This window comes from Solanum lycopersicum, chromosome 4 (genome assembly GCF_036512215.1).
Source record: "Solanum lycopersicum chromosome 4, SLM_r2.1".
NCBI lineage: Eukaryota > Viridiplantae > Streptophyta > Magnoliopsida > Solanales > Solanaceae > Solanum > Solanum lycopersicum.
In genome coordinates, this window is record NC_090803.1 from 40,129,382 (window position 1) to 40,150,321 (window position 20,940).

Sequence of the window (20,940 nt, forward strand, 5' to 3'; positions counted from 1 at the left end):
AGAGATCAATAAAATAACGTTCATGAAAATTGTAGGAGTGCCTCAAACAATGACATCTTAGTTTACTGCATTATAAACCAAACGGATTGAAATATTGCCACATTTTATACTAATTCCAAATCATAGGTTTCTCTTTTCTATTTGAGACTAGGATAAAATATCAAAAATACCCTTAAACTATGTGAAATGAATATCCTTGTTTATAGTCTGGCTCAAAAATATTCTTATCGTCACTACTTTGGTTCAAAAATGCCCTTTAACTATGAGAAAGGAACAAAAATACCCTCCGTTTGTAGTTTTGTCCAAAAATGCCCTTGCCCTCAATATTTTGATCCAAAATGCCCTTATTGTTATTTAATGGATAAAGAAATGCTCATTTCCAAATAAATATACTATTATTTTCTTTTTAACGCATTCTTTTTCTAATAACATATTCTTTAAAATTAGCAAATATTCTTACTTCAATTCAGAAAATAAAAAAAATAAAAATATTTATTATCATTATTTTTTATTGGTAAACAAATATAAATTAATGATGGATATTGGTAAACAAATATACACTTATCCATTGGAAGAGTATATGAAGTGAATCTATTTTGATTGATGTAATGAGATTAAGAAGAAAAAAAGATTTCTGACATTTTTACTTTTTAAAGTGATTTTTGAAAGAAAAAACCAAAAATAGTGTTCTTTATTAATATTTTAATTAGGAACAAGATGTATAAAAAAGAAAGAAAAATATTTATTTGAAAAAAAGCATTTTTTTATTCATTTTATAATTATAGGGGTATTTCTAGACCGAAATATTAAATGTAATGGTATTTTTTAACTAAAATATTGACGATAAAGACATTTTGATCCAATCTTTAAATGGAGAACATTTTGTTCACTTCACATAGTGTTAAGGTACGTAACTTTGAAATTAACCATATGAGGATTATATGTTGCACTAAACATTTGTGTCACAATTGTACCATTTGCTTTGTAGCTGGTTAATATTTATTTTTATCAGTCCACTATTTAAACTTCTTAAAGTCATTTTTTTTGTATTAGAAGGTACTTCAAAGATACATAAGTTTGATATTAATATGAAATTTCACTCACCTTAAAGCACGGGTCTTTCTCATCTACTTCTTACATATAGAATTTGGTAGTAAATAATGTAGAATTGAGCATCTTCCGTATGAATAATTAAAAAAACAAGTCGCTTCTAATCTGCAAAAATTGTTGCTCTGTCTCTTAGTTTGCTTAGATTCTTTTTGGAAGAGACACATTTAGGTCACAGTGTTGCCATATTTTTCATTGCTTAGGAGAATATAACACATCACATGCTTACTATTAAATTTCTAAAAAAATCAGGGTTATTTTGATTGTGATTTAAGTCTTTATTATTGATAAGTTTTTAGAAGACATAACATTTGGTTTAATACTATCACATTATCTTTCACTATAAGGGATGTATTTTAGACTAAGAAGAAAAGATGAATGTCCCATAAATATTCTTGGTGATATTCTAGAAGGATCATAACTGAAGCGTTGGAGGAATGGCCCAACAACAATACTTTATGTCATGCCTCGAGCTACTTCCGAGATGCGGACACGGAACCTAGGACCACAAGTGATGTCAAGCTAACCCTGCTGGCATGATCATGAGCATACTAAAGATAATAAATTGATGCGGAAGCTAAATCATAATTAAATATGAAAAGATGGGGAATACTCATATTCTATAATTGAGATATTTGAAACCATTGAGTTTAATCCAAAGGAAATGTTAACTCAATAGTAAGCTGAATCTAAATATGTCTAAAATAAGCCTCTAAACTAGACTAGAAATACTGGGAAAAGCCCCCAGCTAAATCTAGCAAAAACTGAAACTAAATGACTAAAGAATGAAATGATACTCATGATTGTTGTCCTCGGAGAAATGAGGACTCACCACTGAATCTGCTGAACTAGAGATCAGAAAATCGATCTTGTGTGATCTGGATACTGAGAACCTGAACCTACATCACGAGAAGATGTAGCGCACGTCAGTACTTGAAAGGTACTGAGCATCTAAAATAGAGTAAAGTTGAAATAAAACATAACTGAACAAGCATAATAGCAAGTATAATAATCTGACACGATAAACTGAATTCTGTGCTAATTGGATACAATGATCAATTTATAACATGTTGAAACTGAATACTGAATATACTGATAAATGGTCAATGCAGAGAGTCTGACTGAACAGTGGAAGCTACTAATAACCGATAATAAAACCACATGAGCTAAATGTGGAGTCCGATGTATACGCCTCATCGAGAGGACCCAATATACCCTGTCTAAGGTATAAAGGCATGCTGGCGTGATCACAAAGCTGATTGCCCACAGAGGGGACTTACCACCTACTTGGCTAGTAGTTCTGGGATTATTGGGTACGCTAAATCCTTGTCAAACTCGGTATTATGCTAAACCCAATGAATTCTTTAAATTTACTGATTATGTCTGAGTTTCTGTAAATACTGGATAGCTCAAAACTGAACATGCAAACTGAGAATGCAACAATTAATCTGGTAATTATGCATTTATAACTAAGGCATGATTATCTAAAATGTCTGAACTATCTGACCAAGCATGGGTAAGTCAAGAACTAAAGAAATACAAAACTAGGGTTCTGAAATTCATGCGATAATCTGAGTAATAACATGATAATCTGATTTAGAACATATATATTAATAAATTCATGAAGTTCTAACAAAGTTCTAGAAGTCCTAAGTTAAATCATGATAAGAGAATCAAGACTCTGACTGAAAACTAGGGACCCAATGGTTGAAAGGAACCCACTAGTGAAATCCAAAATACTTTGTGATGAAATCCACAAATAAATACATATGTTTCGGGGCTGGAACTGCTGGAGCTTGTGCGTTCTTGAACTAGGGTTCTTGAGCTTTTTCTCCTCTCTTGCTTCTAATTTTTTAAGTTTTAATTTAATGATTTGACATAGATATGTTTTAATTATGTTTCTAGGCTTAAACTGACTAAAATCTGATGATTTAGGGTAAAATTTATGTATCTTAAGGTTTAAACGAAGTGGGAAAGGTCCAAAAGACCCCTGGGAAATTTGTTGCACCAAACGAAGGCTAGGACTGACGGTTTGATTGGGCCTGTTCGACAGGCCTTTACTAAAATGGGCATCACATTTTACTCGAAGGTCTAATTTTAGCAAGGTCGGTATCTATGGAATATAATCCAATTATCTATCTATGGGTAGTTCATGGGACACCTAATCCATTTTGTTCTAAGAGTTATTACCATTTGAAGTTAACCCAACTACATTTCCCCTTAACTGTCTGCAAATTTTCCACCTACGGACCGTGCTGGTCATTTGTAGCTCTTGTCAGAGAGTGGGTGAAGGGAGTATTGATCGATGGTCACGGTATACGGACCTTAAGTCAGTTCGTCATCTAAGACTTAACCGATTCTTCTGGTCTGAAATTTTTGGGAGTTTCTGATCCCATCGACGGTTGTGCAGCACGGACAGTGGATCAGACTACGGTCCATCGATGCCACTGTTGGTTGCACCTGCAGATTTTTGTATGTAAAGCTGGTTTTTGGTCTATTTTGGCTACGCGGTGTTACATTATCTCCACCTTGGGAACATTTGTCCTCGAATGAAGACTTAACTAGCTGAACAAGAGGGAGAGATTTGCTAACCCTATTACTAAATACTGAGAACTGAGTTTCTGACTGAATTGAGTTCCGATAACTTGCAAATACGCTGAAAATGCAAGTAAAAACTGGGGGAACATGATTCTAAGACTGAATTCACGCATGAATGAATGCAAAACTGAAGAGGAACTATTACCTCAAGCTGGAGTGGAATCGAAAGGAAAGAAGGGAGAATTCTTCGCTTTCATCGGTGCTTCTGCTTCCCAAGTAGCTCTCTCAACGGACTAACTGCTCCACAAAACCTTGACTGAAGCGACTTCTTTATTTCCCAACCTTCTAACCTGACGGTCAAGAATCTCAACTGGTACATCCTCATAGGAAAGACTATCTTTCACCGCCACACTCTATAATGGCACTATAGAGGCTGGGTCACCCACACACTTCTTCAAAAGTGAGATGTGGAAGACCGGATGCACTACTGCTAATTCTGCTGGAAACTCTAGCTCATATGCCACCTTGCCAACCCTTTTCAAGATCTTGTAAGGGCCTACATATCTAGGACTGAGCTTCCCTTTCTTTCCAAATCTTATCACCCCTTTCATACGTAGACCTTTATAAAAACCCAATTATCAATTTGAACTCTAGTTCTCTTCTCCTTACATACGCATAAGATTTCTAACGACTTTGGGCTGTTTTAAGTCTATCTCTAATGAGTTGCACTTTCTCCATAGCATAAAGGACTGAATATGGCCCTATCAAAGCTGTTTCACCTACTTTAAACCAACACACAGTATATCTACATCTACGCCCATATAAAGCCTCATAAGGGGCTAGCTGAATGCTGAAATGGTAGATATTATTATAGCAAACTCAATAAGAGGAAGATGATCATCCCAAATACCTTTGAAATCGATCACACAAGCTCTAAACATATCCTCTAAGGTCTTAATGGTACGCTCTGTCTGCCCATCCGTTTGTGGAAGAAATGTTGTACTAAGATTAACTTGAGTACCAAGACCTTTCTGAAATGACTTCCAAAAATAAGAGGTAAATTGAGGACCTCTATCTGAGATGATAGACAAAGGAGCCCCATGCAATCTCACAATTTCATTAATGTAAACCTTGGAATAATCCTCTGCCGAATCTTTAGTCTTGACCACCAAAAAGCGAGAAGAATTAGTCATCCTATCAACCATCACCCAAATTGAGTCATGTTGTTTGCGAGTACGAGGTAATCCTGTGATAAAGTCCATATTGATCACATCCCGCTTCCAAGTAGGAATATCTATATCTTGAGTCATACCTCCTGGTTTCTGATGTTCTACCTTGACTTGCTGGAAATTAGGAAACTTACTCACAAAATCTGCTATATCCCTCTTCATGCCATTCCACCAATAGACTTCTCGCAGATCGCAGTACATCTTAGTGGCACCTAGATGAATAGAATACCTAGAGTTATGGGCTTCTACAAGAATATGCTATCTTAACTCGCCTACATCAGGAACACACAATCTACCTTGGTAGCGAAGTACACCATCTCCCCCTTGGGAGAAAACCTCCACTCTCTGATTATGGACTGCACCCTTAAGTTCAAGCAAGATTGGGTCACTATCTTGTTTTTCCTTAACCTCCACTACCAAAGGCGCTTCTGCCCCATTCTGAATTGTTACACTGTTGTCTGATATGCTCATAGGGCAAACTCCCAAGCGAGCAAGCCTGTGAACATCTGTCACTAGCTCCTTTCTTTATTCCTCAACATGGGCTACACTACCCATAGATAATCTACTAAGAGCATCGGCTACTACATTCGCCTTACCAGGATGATAATGCACACTCATATCATAATCCTTAAGGAACTCAAGTCATCTCCTCTGGCGAAGATTCAATTCTTTCTGGCTGAACACATACGCTCTTATGATCGGTGAACACATCTTCATGGACACCATACAAGTAGTGTCTCCATATCTTGAGTGCAAACACCACTACTCCAAGCTCGAGGTCATGCGATGGATAGTTTTTCTCATGCGCCTTAAGCTGCCTAGAGGAATAAGCTATCACCTTACCTCGCTGCATCAACACACAACCTAGGCCAACTCTGGATGCATCATAATAGATCACATAACAATCTTAACCCTCTGGTAGTGTCAAGACAGGAGTTGTAGTCAATCTAGTTTTCAATTTTGCAAAGATTTTCTCACAATTATCTGACCATTAGAACTTGACCATCTTCTGAGTCAACCTATTCAATGGTGAGGCTATGTATGAAAATTCTTCCACAAACCTTCTTTAATAACCTGCTAGACCTAAGAAACTTCTGATATCTGTAGCAGAGGTAGGTCTGGGCCACTGTTTTGCTGCTTCTATCTTCTGTGAATCCACACGGATCCCTTCGCTATATACAATATGACTAAAAAAACCAACGGATTGCAACCAGAACTCACATTTATTAAACTTAGCGAATAACTGGCGATCCTTGAGATTCTGCAGAACAACTCTCAAATGACTTGCATGTTCTTCCTCACTCCTAGAGTAAATGAGGATGTCATCAATAAAGACGATAACGAACAAGTCCAAGTACTGCTTGAACACTCTGTTCATCAAATTCATGAAATCTGTAAGAGCATTGGTTAGTCCAAATGATATAACTACAAATTTGTAATGACCATACGGATTTCTAAATGTTGTTTTCATAATGTAACTATCTCTGACTCTGAGCTGATGATAACCTAATCGAAGGTCTATCTTTGAGAAGTGACTACTACCCTGAAGTTGGTCAAACAAGTCATAAATCCTGGGGATGGAATACTTATTATTGATTATGACCTTGTTCAACTGTCTATACTCAATACACATTATGAGAGAACCATCTTTCTTCCTTACGAATAACACTGGTGCACCCTATGATAAAATACTAGGCATGATGAAGCCCTTATCTAGAAGGTCTTTCAACTGATCTTTCAATTCCTTAAGCTCTGTTGGAGACATTATGTATGGAGGAATAGAAATAGGATGGGTATCTGTAAGGAGATCAATTCCAATGTCGATTTCCTTTTCGGGAGAGACTCTGGGAAGATCTTCTGAAAATACTTCCAAAAATTCAGAGACTACTGGAACTAACTCAAGAGTTGGGGTTTCAAGGCTAGAATCCTTAACCTGAACTAGATGATAGAGATAACCCTTATAGATCATCTTTCAGGCATTAAGGTAAGAAATAAATTGACCCATAGGCGCTAAGCTACTACCCTTCCATTCTAAGATTGGTTCTTCTAGAAATTGAAAATGAACAATCCTAGTTCTATAATCGACTGAGGCATAACATGAATGTAACCAATCCATGCCTAGAATGACATGAAAGTCTACCTTTCTAACTCTACTAGATCTGCTGAGGTGACTTTCTGAGATACTATGACAGGTTAATTTCTATATACTCGTCAAGATATAACTAGGTCACCGACTAGGGTAGAGACTAAGAAAGGTTCTGAGAGATTTTCTAGACTAACGCTGAATTGGACTTCTATACTGAGTTACAAAAGACAAATTCATGTTCTACTGAGTGAACCATGTGTGAGTCACATCCTTGAGTTTTAAGGATGCCAATGTCACCTACCTCTACCAGTTACTGACATCACACAAAATATTTTCTTGACCATCTTAATGAACTTTTGTGGGTACTTACAACCTTGCGGCTGCATCGCGTATTGCCCGAAGGGCAGCGGCAGCAGTGTGGTTTTGCTAGATTTAGATCTTGGGTACTTTGACGCGACCCTAAAAATATAGGTGAATTTATCCAAACAAAATCACAAACTCTGGCTTCCACTAATCGATCATTTCTATTAGTAGAAAGTAGAACCTGCTGATTGTTCTGGTTGGTCATACACTGAGCCAAAAGATGAATTGGCGTTCTGAAACTCTGCATTTAAACTTCCTTATCTGGTACTAGAGGAACTGCGTTAGCATTGCGTGCATTAGCATTCCATGCCTAAGCTCTACAAGAAGGCATGATCTTAAGTGCACAACGTCAAGTTAGAATGGAATTTGATCATACCTTACGCACGATAAGAGTAATAAGAAAGGGAAGTTTTTCCTAAAACATTTCATAGCCTCCCTTTCATTAGATGTGGTGCACTTCACACCCATGAAAAGAACTCTACTAGGGTGTCTTTTTCAGACATACTAGGACTCTTGAACCTAGTGCTCTGATACTAAGTTTTGTCACGCCCTGAGCTACACTCGAGACTCGGACACAAAACATGGGACCACAAGTGATCCCAATCTAATCATGTTGGCATGATCATAAGCATACTAAAGATAATAAACTAATGTGAAAGCTAAATCATAATTAAATCTGAAAATATCGGAATAGTCATATTCTATAACTAAGATACTTGAAAACAATGAGTTTAATACAAAGGAAATATTAACTCAATATTAAGCTGAATCTAACTATGTATAAAATAAGCCTCTCAACTGGACTAGAAATACTGGGATAAGCCTCAGCTAAATCTAGCAAAACATGAAATTAAATGACTAAATACTGAAATGACACTCATGATTGTTGTCCTCAGAGAATGAGGACTCACCACTAAATCTGTTGAACTGAAGATCACAAAATCAATCTATGTGTGACCTAGATGTTGAGAACCTGAACCTACATCACGAGAAGATGTAGCGCATGTATGCGTCAGTACTTGAAAGGTACTGAGCATCTAAAATAGAGTAAAGCTGAAATAAACATAACTAAACAAGCATAATAGCAAGTATAATAATCTGACATAAGAAACTGAATCTGAGCTAACTGAATACAATGATCACTTATAACATAGTTGAAACTAAATACTGAATATACTGATAAATGCTCAATGCAGAGAGTCTTACCGAATTGTGGGAGCTACTAATAAACGATGCTAAAACCATATGAGCTAAATTTGGAGTCCTGCGTATACGCCCCATCGGGAGGACCCAATATACCCTCCCAAAGGCATAAAGACATGCTGGCGTGATCACTAATCTGATTGCCCACAAAGGGGACTTACAACCTACTTGGCTAGTAGTTCTGGGACTATTGGGTATGGTAAACCCTAGTCCAACTCGGTATTATGTTACTCCCAATAAATTTTGTAAATATACTAATTATGTCTGAGTTTCTGTAAATACTGGATAGCTCAAAAATGAACATGGAAACTGAGAATGCAACAATTAATCTTGTAATTATGCATTTATAACTAAGGCATGAATATCTAAAATGTCTGAACTATCTGACCTAGCATGAGTAATTCAAGAACTAAAGAAATACAAAGCTAGGTTTTGAAATTCATGCGATAATCTGATTAATAACATGATAATCTGATTTAGAACATATATTTAATAAATTCATGAATTTCTAACAAAGTTCTAGAAGTCCTAAGTTTAATCATGATAAGAGAATCAAGAATCTTACTGAAAACTAGGGACCTAGTGGTTGAAAGGAACCCACTAGTGAAATCCCACATACTTGGTGATGAAATCCACGAAAAAATACTTATGTTTTGGGGCTGGAGCTTGTGTGTTCTTAAACTAGGATTCTTGAGCTTTTTCTCCTCGCTTGCTCCTAATTTTCTTAGTTTTGATTTAATGATTTGACATAGATATGTTTTAATTATGTTTTTAGGCTTAAACTGACTAAAATCTGATGATTTAGGGTAAAAATGACGTATCAGAAGGTTTAAACGAAGTGGAAAAGGTCCAAAATACCCCTGGAAAAGTTGTCACACTAAACGACGGCCAGGACTGACGATTCATCGTCTGACCAATGCCCCGTCGTAGGGTCCGTCGATTGGGCCTGTTTGACAGGCCTTTACTAAAGTAGGCATCACATTTTACTCGAAGATCTGATTTTAGCAAGGTCGCTGGATATGGAAATATAATTCAATTATTTATCTGTGGGTAGGTCATGGGACACGTAATTCATTTTGCGCTAAGAGTTATGACCATTTAAAGTTGATCCAACTACATTTCCCCTTAACTGTCTGCAAATTTTCCACCTACGAATCATGCTAGTCAGTCCTAGCTCTTGTCAGAGAGTGGGTGAAGGGAGTATTGATCAAAGGTCATGGACTACGGACCTTAGTCTGAACTATGGACCATAAGTCCGTCCGTCGTCCAAGAGTTAACCAATTTTTCTGGTCTGAAATTTTTTGGAGTTTCTGATCCCATCGACGGTTGTGCAGGACGGATCGTGGTTCATGCTACAGTCCGTCTATGCCACCGTTGGTTGCACTTGCAGATTGTTTTCTGTAAAGCTGGTTTTTGGTTTGTTTTGGCTGCGGGATCTTACATTTTATGTATTAGACGTTTCAGACAAAAATTTAACCACTTTAACTATAAAGTTATGCAATTTAAGTACTCATGTTTTTAATTTAAGTATCAAACCAAGGGTGAATAAGATACTTTCTGCATATACCGCTAAAGTAACTTCAATACATTATGTTAGGCCCGTGCTGAAACTTTAATACATTGTATATGCTGAAAAGAAAAAAAGTGGGGTAGAAGTTAAGTTTCTATTGAATTGAGTTTGATGATTTTGAATAGAACATGCCCATGAAAAAGAATATTTTAGAGGAAGATTAAAAAAAAGCGGATTTCCCTATTGATTAACCTATGAAACGGATAAGATCCAAAGAATTCTATACCTGCAGATGAAAGAGGAGCTTCTAGGTGAACATTTCTAATAGTGGTTTCTCCTCCAACAGTCAAGTAACTAGCACTGGTTATTCCAGCAAGAGCTCTTACTCTAACTGAACTAGTACCGTCAACTCCAATTGTAGCAGCAGGAATGTCTTCACCACCAGATATTGCATTAAGAGCTTCTATTATATCAATGGTGGAAATGGAGAGCAGGCTCGGAATATAATAGCTTGAACCGCTTAGGCTCTTTGCACCTAAATAAATAGTAGACAGGGAAAAATATAAGACGCGAAATAATATATATATATATATATATATATATATATATATATATATATATATATATATTATATATATATATATATATATATAAAGAGAATCTAGGTCTGCCTACGTGGTGCCACCACAAAAAAGAATTCTCTTATAATATATCCAAAATTAATCTCTCCCTTTCATGAAAAGTTCCTGACTTTTATGAAAAAGTTGTGACATTTATTGAAAAGTTGTGACTTTTATCAAAAGTTGCGATTTTTATGAAATGTTGTAAGATCTATGAGAGCTTGTGACCTTTCCAAAAAAAGTTGTGACTTCTCAAAAAAGTTGTGAAATTTCCTATAAGAGACACAATAAGTATTTGTTCAAACTACCATATTGTTGTCTATAAATAGAGGAGTTTCCTCTTATTTTAAAATATCGAAAATTCTAAACTTCTTCTTCTTTCTGAACTTCTTCTTCGTATGCACAATTAAATATTTGTGTACTTTTCTCATGTTGAGTGACTCACTAACAAGGAGACATTGTGCATTCAGTGGACATGATTTTTCCTTTTCGTTTCACTCTATTGTAACAGATCTTGGTATGTATTCTTACTATTATTTATTTATGCTTATGATATTAATTTTTATTTTTAGTGCATATTTTTAACTTTATTGTTTATGCTTATGTTTATGTTTCTTTAAAGTTATTGTTATAAGTATTTCTTAGTACATACTACATGTAAATCCACCTAGTGAAGATTCACATTTTTAAAGAATACATTTATTTACAACATTCTCGAAAGAAATATTTTCTTCTCCAATAGATCAAGCCTACTAATTTATATGATTCTTTGTTGTTTTCATAATAATGATCATATATTATTATAAGTGGGAAGCTCAAATATTCAAAGTTGAATTACCATTTTGCCCTTTCACTAAATAAAAATAAAATTAATTAATTTATTAATTACTAATATTTCAATTACATAATGATGAAATATGAAGTTCAACAACTTCACTTTAATAATAAATGACTCTTCCAATTCAGTTATAAGTGGGAAGCTCAAATATTCAAAGTTGAATTACCATTTTGCTCTTTCACTAAATAAAAATAAAATTAATTTATTTATTAAATACTAATATTTTAATTACATAATGATGAAATATGAAGTTCAACAACTTCACTTTAATAATAAATGACTCTTCCAATTCAGTGACTCTTTGAATTTTGAAACTAAAATAAATTTTATGTATTATGATTCTATGTGCTCTAATAGTTTGGTAGGTGAAAAGACAACTAATTATCAGTAAATTGTTTCTGATATCATCATATTCATGTATTTTGCATCATCTACTCGTCTCTTTTCTTTTTCCTAGATAATGATATAGATACATATCGTCAAAAACAAACCAAAGAAAATAACAGATAGCTTCATTATGAAATTAAAGGGAGAAGTTTTCTTACAATATAGTTCAAGTGTTAAGTTTAGAAGTATAAGATATGACATATATCTTTCTTTAGATCTTTTTTATGTTAGCTTATGATTTAAGTTTTTTTTTTATTTTGGAGTTGAAGTATGATTGTCCAAAATAAACTTAGTATGCAACTCATCTTTTATATAATTATGTATCATTTGACATTGTTCTGAAATTTATTTCATGGATTTTTTGGAGTTAAGGTATGGTTTTACAAAATAAATTTGGTATGCAAAAATTATTGTATGTTGTCTTTTCCTTCTATGTTTATTTTTTATATTTTCTCTCTATCATTCTTCTTTAATTAAATTTTCTATGAAAAGATTATATTATCATAACATTTTTTTGAGATTGTTGCATTTTTGTACTAATCATTACACACATGACTTCATAAAATATTAATCATTCTAACAAATTTATTTTAAAAAAGATGGAATAGACGTGCAAGGCACGTCTCCAGAAACTAGTAATATTAATAAGAGTAAAAAAAAATAGAAATCAAATGATAGAACTAAAACTTGGGGCGAGGCCTAGAGTGAAATTTTAATTAGAGACCCAAATTTTTTAAAAATATTATCTGTATTTAATTATTTTTAAAAAAATTTAGATGTAAATTATTACTTAATAAATTTTTTATAAATGATATTCATATACTTTTTTAAAATATTATTTTTAAGCAATACTTTATCAATTCAACATTGAAAACATCATTTTATTGAGAAAATTATTATATGAATCGAAAATATAGTTCTATAAGTAATAAGTTGATAAATTTTAATTAAATATAAGAGTTAGAATATTGAATCTGATGCTAAAAGTTGATCTTTATTATCCTACTTAAATATAAAAATTATGAAGAAATAAAAGAATATGTGTAATTTACTTTGTTCAACACTTTTTAGCTATTGGTTCATATTTTTGACAGGATATTACTTTAACTACCAAAGTTTGAAGAAACAGAGTTCATAAGGAGTTAAAAAAGATTTTAAAAAATATGAGTGTTAGCAAAGAATATATATATATATATATATATATATATATAACAAAGAAAGAATTGATCAAGCTAAATATTTGACGCGCATTATAACAACATTTCTCTATAACAACCTAATTATTCTTAAAACTATTTTTTGATATTAAATCTTTATCTCAATAATATCTTATTATTTTGATCTTAAAAAACAAGCAACTCTATGACAATCTGCATTAATAATTCAAAAGCACTTTTTCTATGTTCTTTCAATTACAATCATTTACTAAAAACCATAATTTAGTAATATTAATTCCATTTTACAATATCGTATATTATATGATATGAACACACGTGCAACTCATGTACTGTGAACAGTGGAGGAGCCACCATATATTTAGGGGGTTCATTAGAACTCCCTTCGACGGAAAATTATATTATTTTTAAATGCTTAAAATAATTTTGTAGGTATATATAGTATATGTCAAACCCACTTCGACTACATCGTGTGTCTATTTTTTCAGATTTTGAATCCCCTTATCGAAAATTTTGGCTCTCCCTCTGACAATGAAACTAGTGTCGTTAAAAGTAAGACTAATGTTTCATTACATTAATTATTGGTTAGTCTCTTACATTCTTCAAAGGTAAATGATTTTCCTATTTAAGGAAATATCATTTGTGAGCTAAACACCCAGATAAAAAGAGTCTTCCTTTCATTTACTCTCTCGTTCACCAATTCATTATTGGTTCAAAGAATCATTCTTCCTATTGTGGATTTCTGGGCAATTGTTGGTGTGCAACTCCAAACTTTCAGCCACGAGTGCACATGTTTGAGAGTAATTGTGGAACCTTGGGGAGAGACCGGCTACAACGATTTGCACCGAAGTCGGGCCAAAATCTCTTTCAAGTCAGTGGCTTACCACGACACAGTGTTTGTGATGAGTTATTTACTACATTGTAATTCTAGTCCAATATCAATATTGTAGTATTTTCCCACCAGAAACGAATGCATTTGTGTCATATATCCTTGATGCAACAAGGTACGTAGACCCATCGATTGCCGTAGTAAAGGGTTGTCTGCAAGGAATTTGGCGTTGTCTATTTATGAGAAGGAGTTGGTAGCCTTGGTCATGGCCATTAGCAAGTGGAGCTGATATTTATTTAGTTCATAGTGAAGACAGATTAGAAGTCTCTCAAGTTCTTGCTTGAACGACAATTGCATACTGGTGTCTGGTTGTCAACTCAAGTGGATTACTAATGTTATGCAATTTGACTTTGGCTTTGATTATAAGAAGGGAAAAGAAAACATTGTTGGTTATGCCTTATCTAGGATCCCTGTTGTGGAGCTTGCAACTTTCATTCTGTCTACTATGAGACCTAATTTTTTTATGGATCGTGGATACTCAATTGACTGATTCGATCCAGCAGTTAGTCACACATCAAGGTGAAGGAAATAAAGTGGGTACTCCTATGTGAACAGCCAGTTGTGATACAGAGGCAAGCTAGCTAGTAGTAGGACCTGATCGAGCTGTGGCTAGGGAACATTCTGGTATGGACCACCCTTTCAGAATGGGTTGTAACACATTTCTATTGGCCTAATCTAAATAAGGATTATATATGTTGCCTACTCATAATTAATGGAACCTCTCCCAAGTCAATCTTTAGCATGGATTTTATAGAAGGAAAGACTGTGATATGGGTGGTGTTTGATAGATTAACCAAATATATATGCCCATTTCATAGCCCTATATATCTCACCCTTACACTTGTACAGAGTTTGTTGTATTGCATGTTTTTAAGTTACATGGGATGCATGGGGAGATGATCCTACCTCTACTAGCAAGGTATGGCAGGATGTGACTCAAAACGCTTCCACTGCTACCATTCTTAGTCTGATGGTCAAACTGAGGTTGTAAGCAGGTGCCTGGAGGCTTATCTCAGATGTTATTGTTTAGACTCTACCTACCATACATGGCTGGATATATAGGAGTTTAAATTGTATCTTATGGTTGTAGTAGCCAATAAGAGAAGACATTGCAGGACCTTCAAGTGTTTTTTCTCAAGGTTCAGCCTCATAGATATATATATATATATATATATATATATATATATATCACTATGACTGTTGCACATTTTAACAAACTGTCATCCAAATACTATGGTCCTTATCTCATTTTCCAGAAGATAAGTACAGTGCTTTTAGGCTTTCTTTACCTCCTAAATTGTTACTTCTTCCCACCTTCCATGTGTGAGCTAGTCCCTTTGTCCTCAACCTGTTAATGACCTCGTTTTTGCAGGTGATTTTTTTTTAAAAAAATGAGGCAGCACAAAATGATTGACAATGTCTCTCAGGATTGAAATGACTTTCAATCTTTAAATAGCCAACATAAAAATATAATATAATCTGCATAATTTGAAATTTAAAACCTAAAATATCTTAACAATTCAAACAACCTAACTAAAATTTAAAATTCTGCAGTAACTAAATTAAACTTCAACGGCAAGTTTTCTAGCAGGTAGCATTCACGTGTTGTACCTAGAGCTTGTAGAGGAGTGAGTACCAGATAGCATGGACGAGTTAGTTAGCCCTCATTTAGTTGCGTGTAGTTGATTATTTTTAATCATACACTTGGATTGTTGATTATTTAGGATTACCCATTTCAGTCTGGAGGAGAAATTCAATACAGACATGACATGAAAATCTCTTAAGTTTTATCTTTTTAGCTTACATGATTAATTTTCTTCTTCAATGTGAGCTAAAGTCGCATCATTTTACCTTCTCAACTGTTATTATTAACAAAATTCAATTCAATCTCCATAAATAAAGTTGAAAAATAAACTCTAGTTGAGCTCACACTAAAATCAGATTAGATTGTTTTTATCTCAAATTTTGAATTTGGTTTGGCTTTGCTCTTCAAATCTGCACAGCTCAAATTTTTACTCCAAGACAGTTCTTGTACAAGTCTAGCATCGCTTCAAATTAGTAAAAACAAATAGTTTTATAACCAAAAATTTGCTATTTGGTACACTTCTTACTTGTGAAAACTGAGACAATTGTTTTAAAGCGATAAATCAAATAAAAATAACACCCTATACACATTTAAGGTTATATATATCAAGTTATAAACTTACTTTTTAAAAATAAATTACTTATAGCAGATTATTATCGAGTTATAGCATATCAATTAAAAATATATTTAATTAAAAATAAATTATAAGTAATTATTTAAATACTAATTAATATGTTTAAATATTTATTTTTATTTTTTACAACTAACTTTTTATTTTTATTTTTTTAGATAAAATAAAAAGAAAAAAACGTTTATGTATGAATTGGTAACCAGCACTAATTGTGGAATTTGAATTAATTTTGATTAATAATGAATAATTAACAAATTAGCACATGTTAAGGAATTCAAAAAGGACTTAAATTATTCAGTTTCCTTAAAATGCTCAAATTAGTTTAAATCAAATTAAAACATGATTTTTTTTCTCTCTTTTTCACCTTTTAAAGCTTTTAATATAAATAATAAATTATTATTAATTAAATTTTACATTATATAGTTACCTTTTAAAAAACAAAATCTAAATAATAGGGATTTGATTTTAATTAATTCCCTATTATACGGGTTGCCCAATAACTATCCACCCCATCTCAACCAATACATACATAGACATCTTTCCCCAATACACTCCATCTCTCCCCAACACGCGAAGATATTTTGATCTTTCCCAAATCCTGCCTCACTCATCATCTCTTTCCAACACGCAAAGATTTTTTGTTCTTACCCAAATCTCGCCTCATTCATCTTCCCCATTATCCCTCTCAGATCAGTTCACCCAAAATCCAAACATCCCTCTCAGATCAGTTCCCCATTTAGTTCATACAGAATGTCTAGGAAAGGTAGTGAAACCCCAAGTAAAAGTAAAAGATTGGTCGATGAGACTGATGACTTTCATGTTCCTTCATTCAATATATTGTCAGAAACTCAAGCACAGAAATCAAAGGGAAAAGAGAAGTGTAGTTCAGTTGATTCGAAGATGGAAAAAAACAAAATCAAAGAGGCATTGAAAGTGATCGATCAACAAGAAAGTTTTCAAAAAAAACATCAGGGATACAAGCTACAAATAAACCCAAAAAAGTTGATAAAGTCAGTAAAAAGATTATTTCAAATTTAGATTACAATGTGTTGTGTTAGTGTATTTAATTTTTGCTTTTATTTATCAATAGTATACTACATGAAATTGTATGATTTATGTATGAGTTGAGTTTTTAATATTTTATATTATAATTAAACATGAATATTGAATGAAATAGTGCTGTATGTTTTGTATATGATATAATTTAAATATATCAGTATATGATTTGATACATAATAAATGTATTAGTTTTGTATGATTTTGTGTATGAAATAATTAGTCATTATCGATACAGGAGTGTATGCATTATGTATTACCTTTGTATCATATATGTATGAAATGATATTCTTGTCCAGTTAAATATATGTGTATGAATAATGTATTAATGTTGTGTATCCTATAATTTTGACTATTATAATAAGTATTACAACTATATATTTTATTTTTTGATTTTGATGTATGAATTGACATATTCATACTAAATGAGTTTAGTATGTAGTTTTAAAGTCACATATTAGTGTTTTTTTTAAAATCGTATATGTATTAATATTGTATGAATTGTGTATGAACTGAGGCATATAATTTGTATGATTTCTGTATGAATTGAATTAAATGTCCATCGAATATGTATTAATATTGTATGAATTTTGTATATAATTTGTATGATTTGTGTATGAAATTGAATGTCAATTTAATATAGAATTGTATATATGATTTTTTATATGGAATTTTATAGTATATAAAAAGTAATAATTCAGTTTTACAAATTTTATAGGAGAAGAAGGTTCAAACACATTTATCTTTCTGTATCAACATGATTTTGTTTGCTGATTTGTTGACCTTGCTCGGTCAAGATAAGTTTCAGCAATTTTTACAAGAAATTCCATTTGGATTTTTTTATGATTTACATACATAAAAATCCAATGTCAATTGTTATGTCATACTTTCCTTCTTGAATTTGAAACTGGCAGGGATGACATGTTCATTATCAATGTAAATGGTACAGAGTTACGTTTTGACTTAAAAGAGTTGATCGTTGTAACCGATCTAAAATCTTGACCAATTTCTGATTTTGTTTCTGATCCATCTGTTCCAAATAGATTAATTGCAGAAAATTTCGGAGAGTTTGACAAAGTCCCCAAGTCAAATTTTTACCACAAGTTTAAATTGGAAAACTTTTGGAAGAAGATGACCATTTATAGTTAGTTTATATAATTCATACACACTTCATACACATTTAATATATCATTCAATGTCCTACAAACTACTCCAATTAAATAAACACAATATAATTTTAATAAAAAATTAATACAAAAACATATATTCTAATTTCAATAGAAACTAGAATATTTTTTTTTAAAAAAAGGACTTTCATAAACATTTGATACACGTTGCGTATACTTATCATACACTAATAATACAAACTCCAGACTTCAAATAAGCTATACGTAACATGACCATTTCATTCAAAAAAAATAATATACAAACTGTTTTCAGATAATACAGTTATCAAAAAAAATCTAACACTGTTGTACATGTAAAAAACATCAAATTAATTAAAAGAAACAAATCATAATTAAAAACCAACATGATGAATTCCACTTTCCATCATGTTTAATTAATATTGACATAATGTTCTTCATCACATCAAATCAAATTGTTTCAAACGCCAAAATTTATCAGGTTACTAAAAAAACAAACTGAAATATGCAGATCTAAAAATAATCGTGAAATTTTGGGGAAAAATGACTTCTACGTTGATGCCAATCTGAAAATAATCGTGAAAATTTGGAAAAAAGATGAATTGTAACGATGATGCAAATAGATTTCAAAATGCCAATTTGAAAAAAATCTGAAAATAATCGTTAAAATATGGTACAATTTTTTAAGGAATTAAATAAAAAAATAATAATATCATTTAAACTAACTAGAGATTTTTAAGGTAATGATGCTAATCTGAAAATTTTTGATATCCCTAAAAACGTGTTAATCTAATATTAATCTTTAATTAAAATTCCTTAAAACGTGCTAGTGTACAGTTCAAAATGTGCTAACTACATTTAATGTAATTAATAAAATATCTCATTTTCCATTATTAGTTTATCTGTTTGTTAATTAGGTATATTAATTATCCATTGTTAATTTATCCTTTTTTTATTAATTGTTAATAACAATTTTTTTAATAAATTATAATTAACATTATATTTATTAATAAAATGCTATAGATTGAAATATTAAATGTTATACACTGAAATTCAAACTCTAATGCTATAACTTGAGAATATTACTATATAAAATGCTATATACCTAATTTACACATAAATCAAACTGAATGCAAGTCATAAAGTGCATGCTTGGGCTGGATTATGAAACTTCTATGCGATTGTCTCGAGGAGAACTTGGAAAGAAAGAATGATCCTGTTAATATCTTGTTCAAGGAAAAAAAAAGCAAAAATAATCATAATACCTAACCTTGCATAGTCTAAAATTATACCAGAAACAAAGTATAATATTAACAACCCCAAAGAAACAAAGAAGAATTCATTAATTATGGTATTTCTTGTTTTTGATGCTGAAATGTGAAAGGAATAAATTGACAAAAGAGTGTCAAAGACCATTGTGGTAATGGGTAATTATGGGGGTGAAGGGAGAGGAATACCAAATACAAACATCTCACAAAAGTCTTGGAAAAGATACCAAAGAATCATACCTTTTTGTTGATTCTTTGCATCTCCTATAGCCATGCAGAAGTTGTTTTGCCAATAGTCAACAAGAAAAAAGCAACAAAATCTGTTACTCGACCTTTTCAAGTCATTTGGTACAACATACTACCCAGACCTCAAACTGGACTATATGGGGAGTGTGAACAGACTCCATGTTCTCTACAACCAATAATAATATACTGCATCAATAATGTTAAGAAGAATAGATAAATACTTCACCGGAGGATCCAGATATCCTCTCACTATGTCTATGAGATTGACTATCAAAAGGAACAGCAAAGCTCAAAATAACTCAAATATTACTGTTGTGTTTCGGTACTTGGGGACTCTTGAGTTGGCCGGCTTTTGATTTGGTAAACCTGCTTGACTTGCTTGTCGTACGCGGGCCCTTTTGAAGTTTCTTGATACTTTGAGTGCATTGCTGTAGCTCCTCTTGCAGGTTTGTTAATCCACTGCAGAGGAGGTGAAGGAAGAGGACCCACATTTTGTGTAAATGGAGGTGGTGGGCAGACGTTAGATAGTTGTCCAGAATTTGGCATTCTTGCTGCATTTGAAGGAGGTCTCGTTCTTGCACCACTTCCGATTGTCAACACTGACATTTCATTTCTCATGCTATGATACTGATCTTGATATGAATGTCTATCTTGAATCCTGAAATTTTGCCTAGTGTTTTGGAACTCATAAGGGGATGGAGCATATCTGGGGTTCCCAGATGCACCACGAGGCATAAGGTTGCTAGGGAAATAAGAAGGGTCTTCAAAGAAGCCACTTGCATGTCCAGAGGGTCCAGGAAACCGTGGCCGGTGATTCGGAGACGAATTCCTACGACTCATTTGATCATAGAATCCACCTTCATAGCAAGATGGTCCAGCTGGCCTTGGCCTATTCAAAACATGGTTGCCCGAAAAATTTCGGGAAAATGATTGATCCAACACTCCAAAATTTGTTCCACCAGGTTTGATATTCAATGTGTTCTTAAGCAACCGATGTGCTGCTTCTCCCAGTGAAGGCCCTGCTATTGCCCCGGGTACAGAACCCCTACATAAAACACAAGATA

General features: G+C 33.0%; 2 protein-coding genes across 3 annotated transcripts in view; both read right to left on the reverse strand.

The window, feature by feature from the left end:
* Positions 1-1,817: 1,817 nt before the first annotated feature.
* On the reverse strand, positions 1,818-20,007 carry LOC112941355 (uncharacterized). The gene is made up of 3 exons (XM_026030697.2): positions 19,871-20,007; positions 10,323-10,571; positions 1,818-2,006 (listed from the first exon to the last, which is right to left on the reverse strand). The coding sequence occupies exons 1-3, from the start codon at positions 19,902-19,904 to the stop codon at positions 1,963-1,965; spliced, it is 327 nt and encodes a 108-aa protein (XP_025886482.1). The 5' UTR covers positions 19,905-20,007; the 3' UTR covers positions 1,818-1,962.
* Positions 19,687-20,940, reverse strand: part of XRN4 (protein ETHYLENE-INSENSITIVE5) — a 41,819-nt gene continuing 40,565 nt past the window's right edge. The window contains exon 22 of one of the 2 annotated variants that reach the window (XM_069296332.1): positions 19,687-20,921. In XM_069296332.1, coding sequence (XP_069152433.1) covers positions 20,183-20,921 — 739 coding nt within the window. In that variant the 3' untranslated portion in view covers positions 19,687-20,182. The remainder of the gene's footprint in view (positions 20,922-20,940) is intronic. The other variant, NM_001246845.3, reaches the window with a different exon arrangement.

Coding starts and splice junctions, on each gene's coding strand:
- LOC112941355 (XM_026030697.2), bottom strand. CDS start 19,904: ATGGCTATAGGAGATGCAAAGAATCAACAAAAAG. Junction 10,572..19,870: donor TGCAAAGAATCAACAAAAAG/GTATGATTCTTT, acceptor CTATTTATTTAG/GTGCAAAGAGCCTAAGCGGT. Junction 2,007..10,322: donor AGCTCCTCTTTCATCTGCAG/GTATAGAATTCT, acceptor CTCGTGATGTAG/GTTCAGGTTCTCAGTATCCA.